The 18,580-nt window shown below is 27.4% G+C and overlaps 2 protein-coding genes across 2 annotated transcripts; one reads left to right on the forward strand and one right to left on the reverse strand.

The window, feature by feature from the left end:
- The first annotated feature begins 12,076 nt into the window (after window positions 1-12,076).
- Window positions 12,077-12,568, forward strand: LOC101498691 (putative gamma-glutamylcyclotransferase At3g02910). Its single transcript, XM_004512466.2, has one exon. The coding sequence runs from the start codon at window positions 12,077-12,079 to the stop codon at window positions 12,566-12,568; it is 492 nt and encodes a 163-aa protein (XP_004512523.1).
- Window positions 12,569-13,951: 1,383 nt separating this feature from the next.
- LOC113788069 (uncharacterized) lies at window positions 13,952-16,469 on the reverse strand. Its single transcript, XM_027337533.2, has 3 exons — window positions 16,313-16,469; window positions 16,031-16,183; window positions 13,952-14,423 (listed from the first exon to the last, which is right to left on the reverse strand). Exons 1-3 carry the CDS (start codon window positions 16,342-16,344, stop codon window positions 14,246-14,248), a joined length of 363 nt encoding a protein of 120 aa, XP_027193334.1. The 5' UTR covers window positions 16,345-16,469; the 3' UTR covers window positions 13,952-14,245.
- Between the last annotated feature and the right edge of the window lie 2,111 nt (window positions 16,470-18,580).

The following is an 18,580-nucleotide window of genomic DNA, read 5'->3' on the forward strand; positions in this document are numbered from 1 at the left end:
AGAGCGGTTGTTAGTTTTGCCTTATTTTATTTGTTATTCAAAATATATTATGTATCCCTCTAAACTTATTTTATTTAAACTCATTAATTAGAAAATGAAAAGTCATCTTTAATTAGAATGACGTTATTAATTATTTATTTCTGTTTTTGAGAGAATTTATACTTTGTTCCTTAATACATCATTAACATATCTTAAATATGTAACATAAGTGGTTTTTTATTTTGATGTCAATGATAATTTTATTAAACAAAGTTTGAAAATAAATTAGAAGTTAAGGCAACATAAATACAAATCAGAGTCTCTTCAATCCACATGCAATTCTGATTATAAATATCATATTTAGCTAAATAATGAGCAGTTTGGTTGGTATCACACCTAACATGTAAAACATTTAAATTGTGAAAGCAAACATTAAAATTAATACAACCTTTAATAATAGAATCAACATAGGTGAGACATTGTTGATGAGCGTTCAACGTCGCAACCACTTTTGATGCATCTCATTCCGCTATAAATATCAAGAAAGACATATCTTTAATAAACTCCAAACACTTCCACATAGTTAAAACTTCTGCTGCCTCTGAATCTGGTAATAAAATGACTTACCAACCACTACTACATTATCAACATATGTCACTACCGCACCAATACCCCATTTGTCCCAATCTGTCGGACCTATTGCATCAACATTAAGCCTGTGACAACTACTAAATGAAGGTCTCCAACGAACATCAGATATAGGAAAACTGAGACCACCGCTTAACACCTCCAATAACATTGCACTAGCACTATCAAAATTAACAATAGATCTGTGTGTCTTTTGAACAATAGTAGTTATATCAACATTAGTCCCCTCGAAACATTTTTTATTTCTAGCCCCTCATATTTCATAACACAAGGCCAACACATGTACAATCACATTCTCATTTGCATCAATAATATTTCTTTTCAACCACTATGAAATGGTGCGTACCTGAAATCATATGAATTAAATACCAGACCTAAAAGAGAAGCAAACCATACATGCTTTGACCAGGGACACTCCATAAAGAGGTATGAAATTGTCTCATTATGTTGCCAAAAAAACAGACAATTGATTCCTCTTTTAAAAATATCATTTTTTACTGGCATTTTTTGTATGTGGAATCCTCCAAGAAAAATGAGTGTGTCTTGGGATATTTTTTATTTTACACACTTGCTGATCAATATCATGGGATGAATTATGAGAGACAAATCCCTCATACCTTGCCTTTATAAAATAATACAAACTCTTCACTAAAAAAATAGTAGATCGTTAAGCACCCCACACAAACTCATCATGTAGTTGAGAGAAAGAAAATGAAAATTAAAGATTTTGTTGAGCTTCAAAGAGAAGAAAAACTTCATTAAGGGAGATTCCAGTATTGAATATTGTGATGTATGAGATCAAAGACAAACATGATATTAAAATTAGAAGGTTTAGGAGATCAATTCTTGTGACTATTTTGATAAGAAAGCCAATTATCATATCATACGCAAATTTGATGACTATCCTTACTCCCCAAATGCCAGATTTCTCAATAACATTTATATGAACTTGCAAAATGTTTCTCCATGTATAACTTGGGCAATAGCCAATTGAAACTCTCAACAAATTGCTCATGGGAAAATACATTGCTTTTAGACATTGTGAAATCAATAAATCGTCATTATGCATGACACGCCACCATTGTTTAGACAACATTACAAGATTGAAACCATGAAATCTTCAAAAGCTCATACCCCTCTTTTTTTTTTTTCCTTACATAATGTCTCCCAGTTAATCTAATGAATTCTACATTCACCTTGTTTGATGCCCTACCAAAACTTATTAATCATGCTTTCAATGTGCTCACTAAAACACATCGGAAGTAGAAAGCAACTCATCATACGTAGGAATTGCTTGAATCATTACTTTGATCAAAACTTCTCTCTTTGTAGTTGATAAAAATCTTTATGTCCAACCCTTCAATTTTTTCCACACCTTATCTTGGATAAAATTAAATGCATCTTGCTTAGATCTACCAACAAAAGAAGGTAGCCTCAGATACTTCGGATGACACTCATCAGCCTAAATTTGTATTCACACTTGGAACAAGATTTTACGACCATTAGACACATTTCGGCTGAAAGAGATTTATGATTTATCCAAATTCATAAGTTTAAGAAGCATATTGATAAGTATTAAGAATTTACGGAATGGTTTGGGCATCTTCAAGAGAATCCCTACAAAATATGACGTTACCATCTACAAAAAATAAATGATTAATTTTTAGAGCCCGTATTGTAATTTGAATTCAATGAAGGACCTTATTTTCTTGTGCTTTTTTTAGAAGAACAAAAAATACATTTGCACATCAGATAAAAAGATAGGTAAACAAAGGATCCCCTTGGTGAAGACCTTGCTGAGGACATAGCTTTTGACAAAGAATTCCATTATACAAAACAGAAAAAAAAAAATATCGTGGAAATAAAAATATAAATCAAGTTCTACCATTTTTTAGAAAAAAAACCCATAGATTGAAAAACCTCAATAAAAAAATTTTATTTGATGCGGTCATCTATCTTAGACATATCCAAATTTAGGCCAACACACCCTTTCTTACCATTATTTTTTTCCTCATATAATGAAAAAAATTATAAGCTAGTAAGACATTATTAGTGTGTAAACGTCTTGGCACAAAAGTACTTTGAAATTTTTCAATGATATCGTGACTAATCAATTACATCTTATTTGCAATTGTTTTTGTAGTTATTTTAAAAATGACATTGCAAAGATAAATAAATATAAATAAAATCACCTGGTACCTTCGAATTTTTCATTTTAGAATGAGACATATATAAGTATATAATTCATGCTACTTGGATTTCCACCATCATTAATAATCTCTAAAACAAAAGATGTCATGTCCTTACCAACTATACACCAAAATTGTTGATAAAATAAAGCTAACATTCCATCACGACCTGAGGCAGCATGAGGCTTTAAATTTTTAGCAGTTAAGAAAACTACATTTTTGGTGAACTATGCTTCCTAATGTTACACATAGAATTTGAAAGTCTATCTTTGACCACTTCCACAACTTCAAAAATTCTTTCAAGATGACTAGTAAAGAAATTATTGAAAATCAAGGTTATGTCTTCCTCATCATCAAATTTTTCTCCACGATTATTTCAGATACAATCAACCCAATTTCTAGATTTTCTCTTAGAAGCTTTTTGAATAAAATATTTCGTATTTTTATCTCCATGTTTTAACCACAAAACATGAGACATCTGAGCCCACCAAATCTCCTCACTCTCCACCAAATCATCCAGTATAGCCTCCATTCTTCTTATTTCTGAAAAATTACTCCCTTTTTGTTGTGATTGTTAATTAAGGTCGTTTAAATTCTTTTGAGAAATTTTTATCTAGTTAGAAATATCACCGAAGCGCTGACGACCCTAGTTAGAAAGATCATTCACACAACGAATGATTCTGTCAAACATAGAATTTCTTATCATCTCCCAAGCACCCATTACTGCCACTGCCATTCCACTATCACAAAAACAACATTCTTCACATTGTTGTATCAAGTGATCTGAATCATGCATCGGTAAATGCACCATTGAAGTCGAAGAATAAAATTATAACCATCTCGATGTAGCTACCATTCTATCAAGGTGGGCCTTAATATTAGAAACTCCATCCTGATCATTATGCCAAGTAAATTTTATCGTCCTGAAATCCTAATTCAGAAAGATTTGATTTGAAGAGTGTCCTAAAACATCGAAATCAGAATAGAGTTACTGAAATTCTCACCTTCCTTCTCATCTTGTCAAAGAATCATATTGAAATCCCCGATGAGGAGTCACTTATCAATATTTTACACCAATACTGATTGATCAATTAATTCACATGTTTTATGTTTCATTTGAGAGTTCGAAAAACTACACACCTCAATCAACCTCCATTTCTCATCTCCATCAACCATAACTATTAAAACATTAATATGGTTAGGGAAAAAAGATAATATCTCGAATTTGACGCCTTCCTTCCAAAACATTGAAAGATCGCCAACATGTCTTTTATCTTCTCTTGCACAACTAACATGAATGGCCCTAATAAACCTTGTCTATTTTGAAAATGATTCATCTCAAAATCTTTTTTCTTAGTATCTAAGAGAAATACACAAGTGAAATACTTATCTCGTATGAGTTTTTTGAACACTCTAACTGTCTTTGGGTTTCCAATCCCACGACAATTCCAAGTTATGCAACTCATTATCTTCGATAGCTTCAAAAACTCCTTATTGAAAGGAAAAAAACAACACACTTTATTGAAAGGAAAAACAAAACCTCTGTATTAAAAGGTAAAACTAAAACTCCTTATTATAATATTTTTTCATCACAAGTCGATGTACCCAAAAGCCATGTCCAAAAGCACTTGAAAGAAACAATTCAATAAAAAGTACTCTTGACAAGCAATTTATCAAACATGTTAAGTGCATCTTTAAATTTCAAATGACAAACAATCTATGATTTGACATTCACTCGATATGAAGTAGGGAAACGTGGTCGAATGAAGGAACGCATTTGTTTTTCTAAACTGTTGATGGATAGTTACTTGACTTTTGAACCCAAAAGTACATTTCTAAAGCAAGAATAAGTAAAACAATACATATAACTTAACTTTCCAACATAATGGTTAAAAAACTTAAATAGTTTAAAAAATATCTAAAATTTAAGTGTTAATTACTAACATATTATACTACCGTAACAACAAATATTATTTTATCAATTTAAATGTATTGTTAATCTTTTTATTTTAACTAAATCGTAATTTTAGTTTTTTTATTTTAAAAGTCGAGAAATTAACGTTCATGTTTTACAATTTTTAGAATTTTTTATTGGTGTGTCATCTTAATAAATGACATGAAATTATATTTTATGTGTCAAAATATATATTAATTAATCATAAAATATAATTTCACTTCATTAATTAAGAACTCACATCATCAAAATTAAACTCAAATATGGGTGCCAGATAAAATCTTAAAAATTATAAAATACATAGACTAAATTTTAAGATTTTAATATAAGAAGACTAAATCCACAATTTAATCAAAATATTAAGATAAAACTTGTTTTTAATTTTTTCTATAAGAAAAATAGAATGTGAGGTGAATGCAAAATCATGATCCGAACGCCTAATAAAATCATAGTGAATTAATGCCACACGACTTCACTTTGGGGGCCACACATGCACAACAAGAACATTGCATGTGCTAAGTGACCATGCTGAATTTGGTTCAACTTTTAATCGCTTACACACACTGAACTTGGCTTTCCAATTTCTAAGAACATGCCAATGGCACCTTCAATTTTGGATATATTAATGTATATATGGATTGCGTGTATCTCTTGTTCTTAACACTTTTCTCTTTAAACGTGTTTTTGGGGGATAAAGGAAAGAATTCCGTGCCAATATATGCGACGCGGACAGACATACGCACACGAATGACGAAGGTACCGTTTCCTTTTTCGCTTTTTTTCGATAAATAAACAAATCTCTCCTTTTATCATTTTTATAATTAAATATTTATTTATTAATTAAATTATAAATTAATTATTTTTAATATTATTTATTTATTTAAAATATATTATTTTTAATAGAGATTAACTTTTGCCATAAATTAAAAATTGAACATATTTTGATGTTATTAAAATTAAATAATGTTGAATGACATATTATTTATATATTAAAAAATTTAATATAAAATATTATTGATCTAAAGATTTATAATACTGCCTTCTTTTTATCGTAAAATTTTTAATAAGAAAAATTGCGTACTTGAAATAAATAATTAATATCACACACGACACGACTCCTTCGGCAAGCGACGTATGTCCATTTGATACAGTAGCTCCTATGCGCAAAATGCGTTGGTGTTACTCTTTTTCTTGACAAAAATTTTGTGCAGGTGTTACTATCTTTTTCTTGACAAAAAGTTACTTCTTTTTTCTAAATAAATACAAATGATAATTAAATAAATAAAATGATTATTATGATTAAGTAATCCGAATTTTGTAAATATAACTTAAAATGATAATTAAATAAGATATTTGATAATTTGAGATGTATATTCAATTTTGAAATATTTATCTTTTTTATATTATTATGTGCGAATTTTGTTATTAAATTTTAAAATAAAAATAAAAAACATAGTTTGAAAGTGGCAATAAGAACCAGTCATAAATATAGAATAAAATTTAATCAAATGTTCAAAAGAATATGACATAAATAATATAATTTAATTGTAATTTTAATCATTTTATTTTTATTGATTTACGAAAGTTATCTTCTTATATTAAAAATCGATAATTTTGATTTTTGTCTTTAATTTTTTAATAAAAAATAGCGAGATGGCATTGTTAGAATGCTTTAACACTTATAAAATCGAAATAAAATACCATAAAATTTTAATTTTTAATTTTAGAAAATTTTTATATTTATAATTTAATTAATAATACATTAATAATTAATGCATCTAAATAATTTTATATCATAAAATTATGTTTCACATTTTTTTAAAATACGTTAAATTTTATTTTTATTAATTAATTTCGTAGTTAATACAAATAAAAGACACAATCTGCAATTAAATTAATAATATTTATATTTGAAAATACAAGATGCACAAATGTAAAGTAGTTAATTTTAATGATAAAATAAATCAATGTACTCGAAACATCAACTAAAGTCTCTTTTAAATCTAAACTTCGGGCACTCTTTTAAGCTTTTACTTTTTCTCTGTATTCTGAATGAGAGGGACTTGGGAAGTTGGAAAAGAAACAAGAAGCTGCGTTGTCGGGTTATAATTAAAAAATTGTTGATTTTCTTATTTTATTATACGTAATTTTATTGTAATTATTATTATAAAATAAAATTATAAAATTAACGAAATTTATTGAACAATAAAAAAATATTTATCTTATATTTTTCTTTTACACATGTATTACAATTTTGATCAAATTATTATATAAAAGATATTTTTTTTAATTAATTGATTAGTAAAAGGCTGAATTCTAATTAATTGACCAATAAATGTGTCTTATATATGATTTATATAATAATTGTATTATAATTTTGTTCAAATTTTTATGTTGTTGATATTCAAAATCAAAGTACTAATTAATTATATATTTATCTTTTAATTAATTGATTAAGAAAAAACAATTTTTTAATTAATTTTACAATAAAAAATATTTATCTCATATATAGTTTATAGTTTATAAATGAAGTATATATTTAGTCTATTATAAGTTTTTTGAAAATACTATTTAGAATATAGATAACATATATGACAAATAAAATACAGATATATGTTTATTCAATTTATTAGCGAAAGATTGTATTCTAATTAATTAACTAGTGAAAAAAAAACTATTTGTTATGTGTATAATTTGTTGAAATTATTATTTAGAAGATATTGAGAAAATGCAATACTAATACATATTTAATTTTAAACTAATATATTGATTAGTGAAATTACTGTATTCTAATTAATATTTGAGCAACGAAAAATAATTATTTTGTATGTGATTTATACATGAGTATTATAATTTTGGTTAAATTTTTATGTAGAAAATATTTAAAATACACCTTATTAATGAAATGCATATTTATTTTTTAACTAATTGATTAACGAAATACCGTATTCTAACTAATTGATTGGTGAAAAAAAATCCTTTGTATTGTTTATCCAGTTGTATTATAATTTTGCTCAAATTTTTGTTACATATATTCAAAAAATACAATACAAATAAAAATATATATTTATTCATTTACTAATTCATTAATGAAAAATCATACTCTAATTAATTGACCAATAAAAAATATTTTATTTCATGTTTTATACATGTGTCTCATAATTTGTTTTCAAATTTCTATGTAAAGATATGTTTTGGCCAAAAGTGTGAAAAAAATAATATTTATTTTAGGTTAATAATTTATTAAGAAAGGAAAAACAAAAACTATGGAACATTAACCTAACGCAAAAAAAGAAAAAACAATAATTCAAAAAAATATTTCTTAAATTAAGTAGATTTTCTAATCCTTGTACGAATATTTATAATGTAGTATCTTTCTGCATATTATTTTTCTCTGTCTTAGAAATTTTTTTTATAAAAGGTTTTTTATCGACGGTAGAACGATTATGCAAATACCTAATGAGTAAATACCCAAAATCATTTTTTATTTTTTATATTTGTATCAACTCAATCCTTTGTTTTATCATAATTCTAAAATAGCCTCTGAGTATTTTTTAATGTTAATTAATATAGTCTCTCCTTCGGTCTAAATCAACTAACATTATTTATTAACGTTGTTAATTTGTCACATTAAATGTTATATAACCGAAATATTGAGGACTATTTTAAAAATGTAAATATTTTTGTAACACTTGATATAAACACATTATAGATCTTTCTGAGTTTACTTTTTCTCAGACTCCTTTATTTCTTTCATACACTTCTTGTTTATTGTTTATGCCACAACTTTTAGACTCTCATATGCACCTAATATAAGCTCAAATAAATAAATATTCTCCATGGATTACGACAATTATACCGCTGGTATTAATGAAAAAAACAAACCCAATTATTGAGCAGCACAATTATAATTTGCACTTGATTAACACCATGCCAAACTTACTTCCTCAATTACTTCCATTATGTTATTTGTTGGAAATGTAGTTATGACAATTTACATGTATCACCTTAATCTCCCATGGGCTAGTTCTTTTAAACTAAGCATATATTTATGACTCAAAATACTCAAAGGAAGTCTTACATCCATCAAGACTACACACATGATGAAACATTGCCAATGGAGAGGCTAAAAAAACTAAAGAAAGGCAAATCATCAATTTATAGTAGTATATAATATAGAGAATAATGGGTCTTTGTGAGTACAATATGATGCTAAATTGCAATAATAATAAGGTTTAGTTGCTTAAGTATGCTTATTTATTTTACTTTTTATTTTGTGTTTAGCTAATATTTTTACTTTATTTAGTGGCCACCCTGATATCTCATAGTATGTTGCATAGCATGTAACAACAACTATGCAATTTTTTCCATTATGTACCATTAAGGTGTAGCAAAACATAGGTTATATTATAACACACTCAATCTCTCCCGATTATTAATTTTAAATGTGGTTTACTACTTATTTGTGATCCATAACACTCATCAATATTCCAAACTTACTAAAGAAAGAAGATAGGAGACATGTAAAAGAGGAAGACTACACAAACACACATATGCAACTATTGTCAAAGGAAGAAACATTGAAAGAAAGAGGTTCGAGAAAAGAATAGTAAGCTATGCAACATCTCAGAAACTAGGAAAAGATTTAAAAAAACATAAAATTAATAATGGGTTTAGTGATGTAAAATATTCAATACAACTTCAAATGACTAACAAAAAAACGAAATGAAAATGAAAGGAATTAATGAGAGTGTGAGGAAGAAGAAAGAAAGACAAAAAGATATTAACGAGTAAATCAAATGAAGAAAATTATTCATTTAAATTATTTCAAAATAGTCTATAATATTTTGCTTATGTGGCATTTAACCTAGCAAATCAAGAAAGTTAACATGGTTAGTTGATTGAGAGTGATGGAAGAACTAAGTTGATTAATGTTGGATAATTTGAGGGACTATTTTGAAATTATGATAAAGTGAAGGACTATAATGATACAAGTGTCAAAAGTCAGGGACAAATTTGAGTATTTACTCAATATCTATAAATGTTGTGCTTTTTTTTTTTTTTCTCATAAGTAAATCTTCTAAATTTTAAAAAATGTTGCAAACCTTCAAGCCATGAGCAACTTTATGTAGTCTATACCTCAAATTCATAAAACGTCTCCCGAATGGTTTTTGATCCCCTAATATCAACGGAATCCAAGTAATAAGTTCCATCACAATTCTTGTCAATTTTTTAATAATTGAATGGAAAAAATTCTTGTATAACAATAGTACCTTCTAGTTCAACTTTGAGGATATTAATAATTAGTTATATTACTACATCTGGCCCAAAGTAATTGTCAATATTTGCAACAACAAAAAATATTGCTTTCAATTTTCAATGCAACTTTAAATGTTTGTTTTTCAATTGTACGATCTAATTGATGTTATATGCATCATTCTCAAGTTATTATTTTTCACTTTATATCCATGATAACGAAGAAAAAAAAATAGTTAATATTAGATCGGTAAAATCACATTCTCTTTCAATCATTTATCATTTTTTTCTTAATTTCTCTGAAATAGTCAACTACGATGAATATTTTGGGACGGAGGAAGAAACATTTTTCAAGCTTTCTCAAATATTGGAATTTGATTCATTGACTCTTTCACTCCTCTCTTGAAGTATACTCTTTACATGAGTAGTTATAGGTCTAATCCCAATTTATTTCTGCTTATATATGAAAAATAAAATTGATGTCTCATTTAAGTTTTGAAATTGTCATTTTATATAAAAACACAAACAATTTTAAATTTGTCAACAAAGCTTTCTAGCAACAACAGCTAATACTGGAACTATATGGCATGTCCATTATTTTTAATTTGGTATGTTGCGTGATTTGAAGGACACTAGTTAACTAGTGTACAAATACTAATAGATGGGGTCCCTTCTAAAATTAGTTAGTGACCTTAACTTTATGGAAAAGAAAACTACAAACACTTCCTAACAAAAAATTAACGGCAACATCAGAGACATGATCTTAGCACTTAAGCCCAATAATTCTTCTGTCGTGCCATCAAATCATACATGAACCAAATTATTGTTTATATGTATGAAGAAAAAAAATTGTAGCGATTTCTTTAAGTCACAATTTAACAATTTAACTGATAAAATATCAATATTATTAAATTAAATATTATATTTTAAATTTAAATTTAAAATCTTATAATTATATCAGTTTTTTATTGTATTTATTATCTCTTCTACGAAAAATAATTGTTTGTTGTTGAAGTGTTATTATCCTCACCCTAAAAAGCTTATTTCCAATCATTTTCTATCATCGTTTTTATACGCGTGATTGCGTTAATCACCACACGTTTAAGAGTAGCAGATTACTAAAACACTATAGTACTATGTATGTTACTTGTTGGGCTTCATAGATTTGTTTGACGTATATATTTACAATCAAGAAAGTTCAACTATGAAAAATCAATATCTTGTTGTCTATTTTATGACATGACTATTTCGCTGTTTCAATTAATGCAATTATTCATAAACCAAATTCGTTTCCCGTAACTGATTTTAACTTGTTCTAGTTTCGGCAACATGGCATTGTAGTGGGCCTAAACGTGTTTGTTTATACTTTATACCATTCAACCAACACTTATTGGTTTTTCTTTTTCTTGTTTTACATTATGAGGTTAATTTTTTTTAAAGGGATTATATCACCAAAAAGAAATTAAATGGAAAAAAATATTAACATTTGTTGGTAGAACATCAATTATTTCAATAAATTAACTCGCGTAGTTATGTTCTTTTTTTGGTAAACTACCTTAATTACAATCTTTTGCCTCTAGGGGAAATATATGATATCCTCACAATTTCAATATTTTAAATCAACTATAGAGCAATAAGGTGTACTATAAAAATAAAAAATAAAAATCAATTAAAAGATAACTCATCGGTCAATACTTAATCACATTGTAGGATTGTTCACATAACCATAAAGAACATTAATTTTATATTTTTTCAATTTTTTTTTACATATTCAAATTAGTCCAGAGATATACAAAATCCTTAAATTTATATTTAACATTTCTATCCAGATTAATCTCGTCTGAATTGGTTAGTTTAAAAAGAGTTAAAATCGGAAAAGGAAAAAAAAGGGAGTGTTATTTAGAATATATGAAGGTGTGAGTAGAAATCTCCTACCTAACCCTACTATTTTACAACCCTTTAAGGCCCAAGCCCATACTAATGGGCCTTGAAAATGAAGGAAGATTAATTAAGGAGTGAAATAATCGCGCGACACTAAGAGAGAGAGAGAATGGCGAAGGCGAAACCCCACCTAATCTTCGCATACGGCACATTGAAACGAGGATTCCCCAACCAACCTTTAATGGAAGATCTAAAAAACAAAGACGACGTCGTTTTTGTGGATACCTACTACACGGAGAAACCGTATCCTCTTGTGTGTGGACCCCACGGGATACCGTACTTAATCAATTTACCCGGGTCGGGTAATCGGGTTAAGGGAGAGGTTTACGCGGTGTCGGACGACGCGGTGGTTAGGCTAGACGAATTCGAAGGAGTGCGAAATGGTTATTACGAACGGATTCCGGTGGTGGTTGTGACGGAGGGTGGGGAGAGTGTGGAGGCGGAAGCTTATTTGGCGCATAAAAGTTTTGGGGAGATTTTATGGAAAATGAAGGGAGAGGTAGGATTGGCGGAGTATGGGGAGAAAGAAGCGAGGGATTATGTGAGGAAAGAGAATAGACCTCATGGTAGAAACACTGTCCTTGACCTTGTAAACCGTTAGGTTAGGTTATGTGCCAGTACGAATATCTTAGTTGGTTAATTAGTTGCACTGATTAGTTATTTTATACTAGTTAGTTGTTTATCTAATTCATTATATAAGGAACTAACTAACCAACTAAGAATCAATAAGTTGCACCACTTTATAAGGATTTGTGGTATTTGTATATATGTATTTGGAATGATTGTTTATCAACATTGTTTAATTGTATGTTGCTATGTTATTATTCATATAGTCTTGTACCATTTTTCTGTTTATATGTAGTATGTGTAAATCTTTTAGAATGTTTTTTTTTTGTCATAGTGATTTCTGCTACTTTCGTCTTGTGCTATCCGTGTATGATTAGATTAAGTACTATTGTGTTGTTTTCATGCCCTCATTATGTCATCATGATACACATATTTTGCTATGATAATATAATATGTTTGCAAATCATTTAGCTTCGTTGTCTTAGGCTGTTTTTTATGTTGAATTATCTTATGCTCTAATACACTTATATCTCTCAAAGACAATTGGATTCCTCCTGACCATTAAGATTTTAAACTTCAAAGTCGACTGCATGCCGATGCAACAATTTCAGAGCTGATATTAGTCTAGACATGAACTACCCTCTATGTCGCTCTGCTATGGAAGATATTGATCTTTTGTTTATATAGTGCCTAGCTGTTTTGGCTGTTTGATTTTCGGCCACCTTCTGTTTACATGTTCCAAACCAACAGGACATTAGAATTTGGATGTTGAAGTGGCTTTCAGCACCTGATATGCTGGCTCAACAATTATTTGGTGTGACACTATGGATGATTTGGAATTATAGAAACAGATTCATATTCAGTAATGTTACCTTTTAACTAATTGTTGTATAAATTTAAAAAGCCTTATGGAGCAGAAGTGGCGTCCTCCTCGGTGTCGCACGGTGAAAATTAATGTGGATGCTGGTTGCTTTATGAAGAGGGTTAGTGGCCAGAAACTCTACTGATCTCAGTGTATTCGGGCTGAACCATGGGACTCCGATGGTGTCTGATGTGGGTTGAGGAACAAAATTTAAAGAATATTTCCATTGAAAGTGATGCTGAATTAGTTGTCAAATGACTCTATGGAGCCTCCACCAAACAAGAAAGGGACACAAAGACTATACTTATAGAAGTTTATGGCAGTACAAGGTGAAGAAAATGAAATTTTGGTTGTCTATAGTTTGAACTAGTAGTGTGTAGTTTAAAAAAATAGTGCAATAAACAAAAAGAAGCTTCGATACATTTTTTATGCATCTTAGAACTATAAAATTAACATCATAGCTCAACTTCAAATTTTTATCTGCTTCAAGGCAATGGAAAGGAAGTGATTAAGTGAAGAATATGGAGATTAAGGTTGATAATATATTTCAATTAATTTAAAATAAGTGTAAACCCAATTCATTTAAAATTAATTTTTGTTATTACAAAAACAAACACAAATACAAAGTGAGTAAGCACTTCGTTTTTAGCATCATAAATCCAAACTTATTGTTCTTGACTAATAAGAAGGTGTGTTGTACAATATCAATGTAACTTAGAAACAAGAGGCAAAAACCAAATTCATTACTAATCACACATAATAACTGGAGGATAGTAGTCCCTTTATTTGACATACCAAATTTATTAGCCTTCGTAGTATTATATTAGGTTCTTTAGGGACAATTGGTGGTCAACAATTACAAGCACACTTGTATTGTTGAGTGCATTCAGCAAAGCCCTTGCCTGAGTCTGCATCAGGGCCTTCAGTCCTGAAAATTGAACAACTCCACCCTTCTCCACATTTGCAGAATGTTTCGCTGTCATTGTCACTACTACTCTCAATTTCAGGGGACACAGCTTCACCATTACTGCACAAGAGTTTGTGAACATCAAGAATTTTAGAAAATGTCCAATACATACTAAAATTCTTCCAAAAATAAATTATTATATAAGTCTAAAACAAATGTGAGTTTTTTTTCTATCTGGAATTATTTTTAACTTCAAATTTGTTAGTCAACAATATGAAAGTTCTTTTAATTTCAAGAATGATTTTTTTTTATTTTGCAAATTAAAAAACTAAATTCCTTGACCCTTAGAATTTTGAGATGAAAGTGGTGATTAACTTGGACTAAGGTTCCTTTAGAGACAAATATAAAATTCATTTGTAAGTGTTCACTTAACTGTAAGGTCTTTTCTATTTTTTAGTATAAGGCACCATCCTCATAATTCCTCTCACTCTAATTTTTAATAATAGTTCAATCAATCAAGTAGCAATTTGTCAACACACTATTATTGAACTGAATTCTAATATAGAGATTAAAAATCAAATAAAAAAATTGCACTTATAGTCCTTGAAGTTATTTTAAGTTTATATTTTATTCTTTTAAATTTGGTTCATTTTATTTTGATATCTTAAGTTACAAACGTTATGCAGTTGAATTCATTAAGTTATTTTCATTTTATTTTAGTCCTTTAAACTATAAATATTAAACATGTTGGTCCATTAAGTTACAAATATTATATATTTTAGTCATTTATAATAGTGTCTAATATTGTAATTTAAACGACTAAAATGTTTAGTTTTTGTAAATTAAGGAACTAAAATATTTAATATTTTTAACTTAAGAGATTAAAACAAATCGAAAATAACTTAAGAGATCAAAGTGTCTAAGATTTGCAACACATGAGATTAAAGTGAAACAAATAAAACTTCAGACATTAAAACAAAATTTAAAAATAACTTAAAAGACCACAAATATAATTTAACATTCAAAAAATAATTCAAATCTAAATAATTTCATACTCAAACTACTTTTAATTAAAATAAATTTATTCAAAATAATTTTTTTTGTACACAACCAAACACACAAACATGTTTGTTTAAAATTCATGAAAATCTCATTTATTTTTTTAGATAACACTATTATTATTCATTAGTAGCTCTTGTTATGTAAACTTAGTTCATATATGGTATCACATTGATTTATTAAAATTACGGTACTTATAAATTTAACAAATCTATAGCGGTACAAAACATAACTTTAGTATCTTCTAAAAAATAAATATATTTAATGAATTTAGTCCATAAGATAAAACATTAAAAAAAAATATATAAAATAAAAATAAAAATTACATATGTCAAAAAAAGGAGGGGGATTGTAACATATAAAGTCATTTTTTTAATCTTAAACAAAAAATGGCTTTACGTTTAACCGACATCAGAATAGTTTGCGAATAAATTAAAATAATCAAATTATTAATTTAGAAAAAAAAAACAAAAATCAATATTACACACATAAATAATAAAAATCATTAATTTTATTATTTTATCATATAATCGTAATTATTATTATAAAATAACTATATAATAAAATATTTGTATTTATTATTGGTGTAGACTATAAAGATATGGTGTTTAAACTCTTAATTTAGATTATAAAAGAAATATAAGCAAGAAGAGCAGTATTTGACATACAGAGTGCAGGTGCAATTTTCACCGCATTTAACGAAAACTTTTCCAGCATCAGGCCCATCAGTCTTAGTTATCACACATGTCCAACCTTTACCCGTCTTGCAGAACACGTTGCCCAAGCCCAGCCCATAGCTTTTATCTTCAGCTCGGACTTTCCTGCACAAAGCTTATTAGCTAATTATTATTTATTTATGTATAAAAATAAAACAAAAATAGTATTAATGTTACTAGTTATATCAACAAACTATATAGATGAAATAAAAAGAAAACTGCAATTAGACTAACCCTTGCTCTTGCGTGAAGCTTTGGGACTCCATATTCTTACAATGATATGAGATGTAAATGATTTTTTTTGCTCGTCCATTTTGCGATTATATTATGTTTTTTAATAATAATTGCTAGAGAATGAGGTAGAGCCTTGGAAGGTCAGAAATGCCCTCAATTATCAATAATTGGACCACGTTTAAAGTCAGAAATATCCTCTATTGTCACTAATTGAACCTTAGTATAAACTAAAATTACTTCTATGATGTACTTGAAAGAAAAAGAAAAAGGAAAAAAAAAAGGCATTGTATTATTAATCATCAATTTAGTGGCGTCCCATTCATCGAACCACTGAACCTTATTATTTTAAGCAAAAAACAAAAAAAGAATAAAACACTGCAGTCCATTTTTAGACTCCTCTTCAAAAAGTGGGCCTACAAAGTAAGTGTTCATTTCTAAATTAGAGATCACACTCAAACTCAAACATGATATTTAGCCACAAAAAATATTTATAAGATAAAAATTCGTATTATAAATACGAGTGTGAATATAAATAATTATTCACAAAAATAAATGAGTGAGTGTGGGTATAAATACCTTAGTTTCCATTTCACATTCAAATAATATCACTATTTAAGTGGATGAGAATCAATTTATTCAAAGAATAATTTTTGTTTGAGTTATTTCATCTAATATTTTTTTTAGATGTTAAATCTCAACGATCTAAGTATTAATTATTTTCATGCCATCTTAGCAATCATACACATCAAAATTTATAAAAATGTAATATTTATATAGTTATACAATCTTGTAGTCAATAATTTACTTGAAATTTTAAAAAAAAATATTATGAGTTTAGTTGAACTTATTCGATGAAATATAAAATATATTTAAAGATTTACCATATGATTATATCTACTCAATAACTATTAATTTGACAAAGATATAGATTGTATTATGAATAGTAATATTTAGGTTACAAATAAAATTACAATGTAAGTATATCAAACTCTTCTTTATTTTTTTGAGGTTGAAATAAAAATGCTCCACATAACTAAGACATAAATAAATTGTGTCATAAATAGTTGGAGATAATTAAATAATTTAGTCTATAATTTTCATGACTCAATATTAAATATTTTTAAATATTTTTTTAATTGTCAAATAATATGATATTTTATAAATTAATAATTTATTTTAGTTCAAACACATAATATTGATTCTTATGTTGCATCTAGGCATATATGAATTCAAGTATCAGTATTGAAATTAAGAAAATATCGGCAATGTATCTTTTTTTTCTGTTATGCAACTTTGATGTGAATTATGTGGTTGGAGTAGTCTTTGTTTATATTGTTTATGTCATTTTCATGGTGTTGTAGTAGTGTTGTTTGTTTTAATATGTGTTGTGCGTTGTTCTATTGTGTGAATGTTTAGAGATATTGTGTTTAGCTTCACTCAGACCGTAAATGTTGTTGGCTTTCGGCTTCTATATCTCCATTTTTATACTTATATTTTTACAAATTTATGAAAATATACTAAAATAAAAAATTTACCAAATTTAAAATCACATTTTTTTATTATTTCATCATTTTCGAAATAAATAAAAAAAAGATTTATGATAGATAAAAACTTTTCGGTAACGTTTAGAAAATTATTTAGAAGAATTCGGATACGCTTCTGAAAATTTTTTTACAAGTTTTTTTGTACAGAAGTTATTTACAAAAAAACTCAAAAAAAAAAAGGTACAAAATAGAGAAATAAGTATTACCAAAAAACTTTCTTCAATTTTTCTCTATTTATGAAAAAATTCATAGACAAATATTTTAAGATGCACCATTTTTTTAATACACCATAAATAATAATTAATAATTAATACATCATAAATATTTTTAAATAATAATACACCGTAAATAATTAATACACATTTAAATAATTAATACACCTTAATAATTAATATACCATAATTAATAATTAATACAATATAATTAATACATCATAAATAATTAAGGACGGACTCATGTATCTGAATTTGATCCTCCTCCAACTCATCATCTTCCATTATAGATGGTCACCTATTGCTGAGGATTCCTTTTCGAAGCAAAACATCCATAGACGATGAAGATTTAAAGTCACGTATTCTTCCTACAATTTTGTCGTCTCTACTTCTAGTTCTATCCACTAAAAAAAAATAGTTAAAATTAAATGAATATTAATATAATAAAAAATTTTAAAAAAATTAATTTATAAAATATTTATAAAAAAAAATCAAAACAACTACCGAAAAAA

This window comes from Cicer arietinum, chromosome 8 (genome assembly GCF_000331145.2).
Source record: "Cicer arietinum cultivar CDC Frontier isolate Library 1 chromosome 8, Cicar.CDCFrontier_v2.0, whole genome shotgun sequence".
Classification (NCBI taxonomy): Eukaryota; Viridiplantae; Streptophyta; class Magnoliopsida; order Fabales; family Fabaceae; genus Cicer; species Cicer arietinum.

Coding starts and splice junctions, on each gene's coding strand:
- LOC101498691 (XM_004512466.2), top strand. CDS start 12,077: ATGGCGAAGGCGAAACCCCACCTAATCTTCGCATACGGCACATTGAAA.
- LOC113788069 (XM_027337533.2), bottom strand. CDS start 16,344: ATGGAGTCCCAAAGCTTCACGCAAGAGCAAGG. Junction 16,184..16,312: donor AGCTTCACGCAAGAGCAAGG/GTTAGTCTAATT, acceptor AGCTTTGTGCAG/GAAAGTCCGAGCTGAAGATA. Junction 14,424..16,030: donor GAAAATTGCACCTGCACTCT/GTATGTCAAATA, acceptor ACTCTTGTGCAG/TAATGGTGAAGCTGTGTCCC.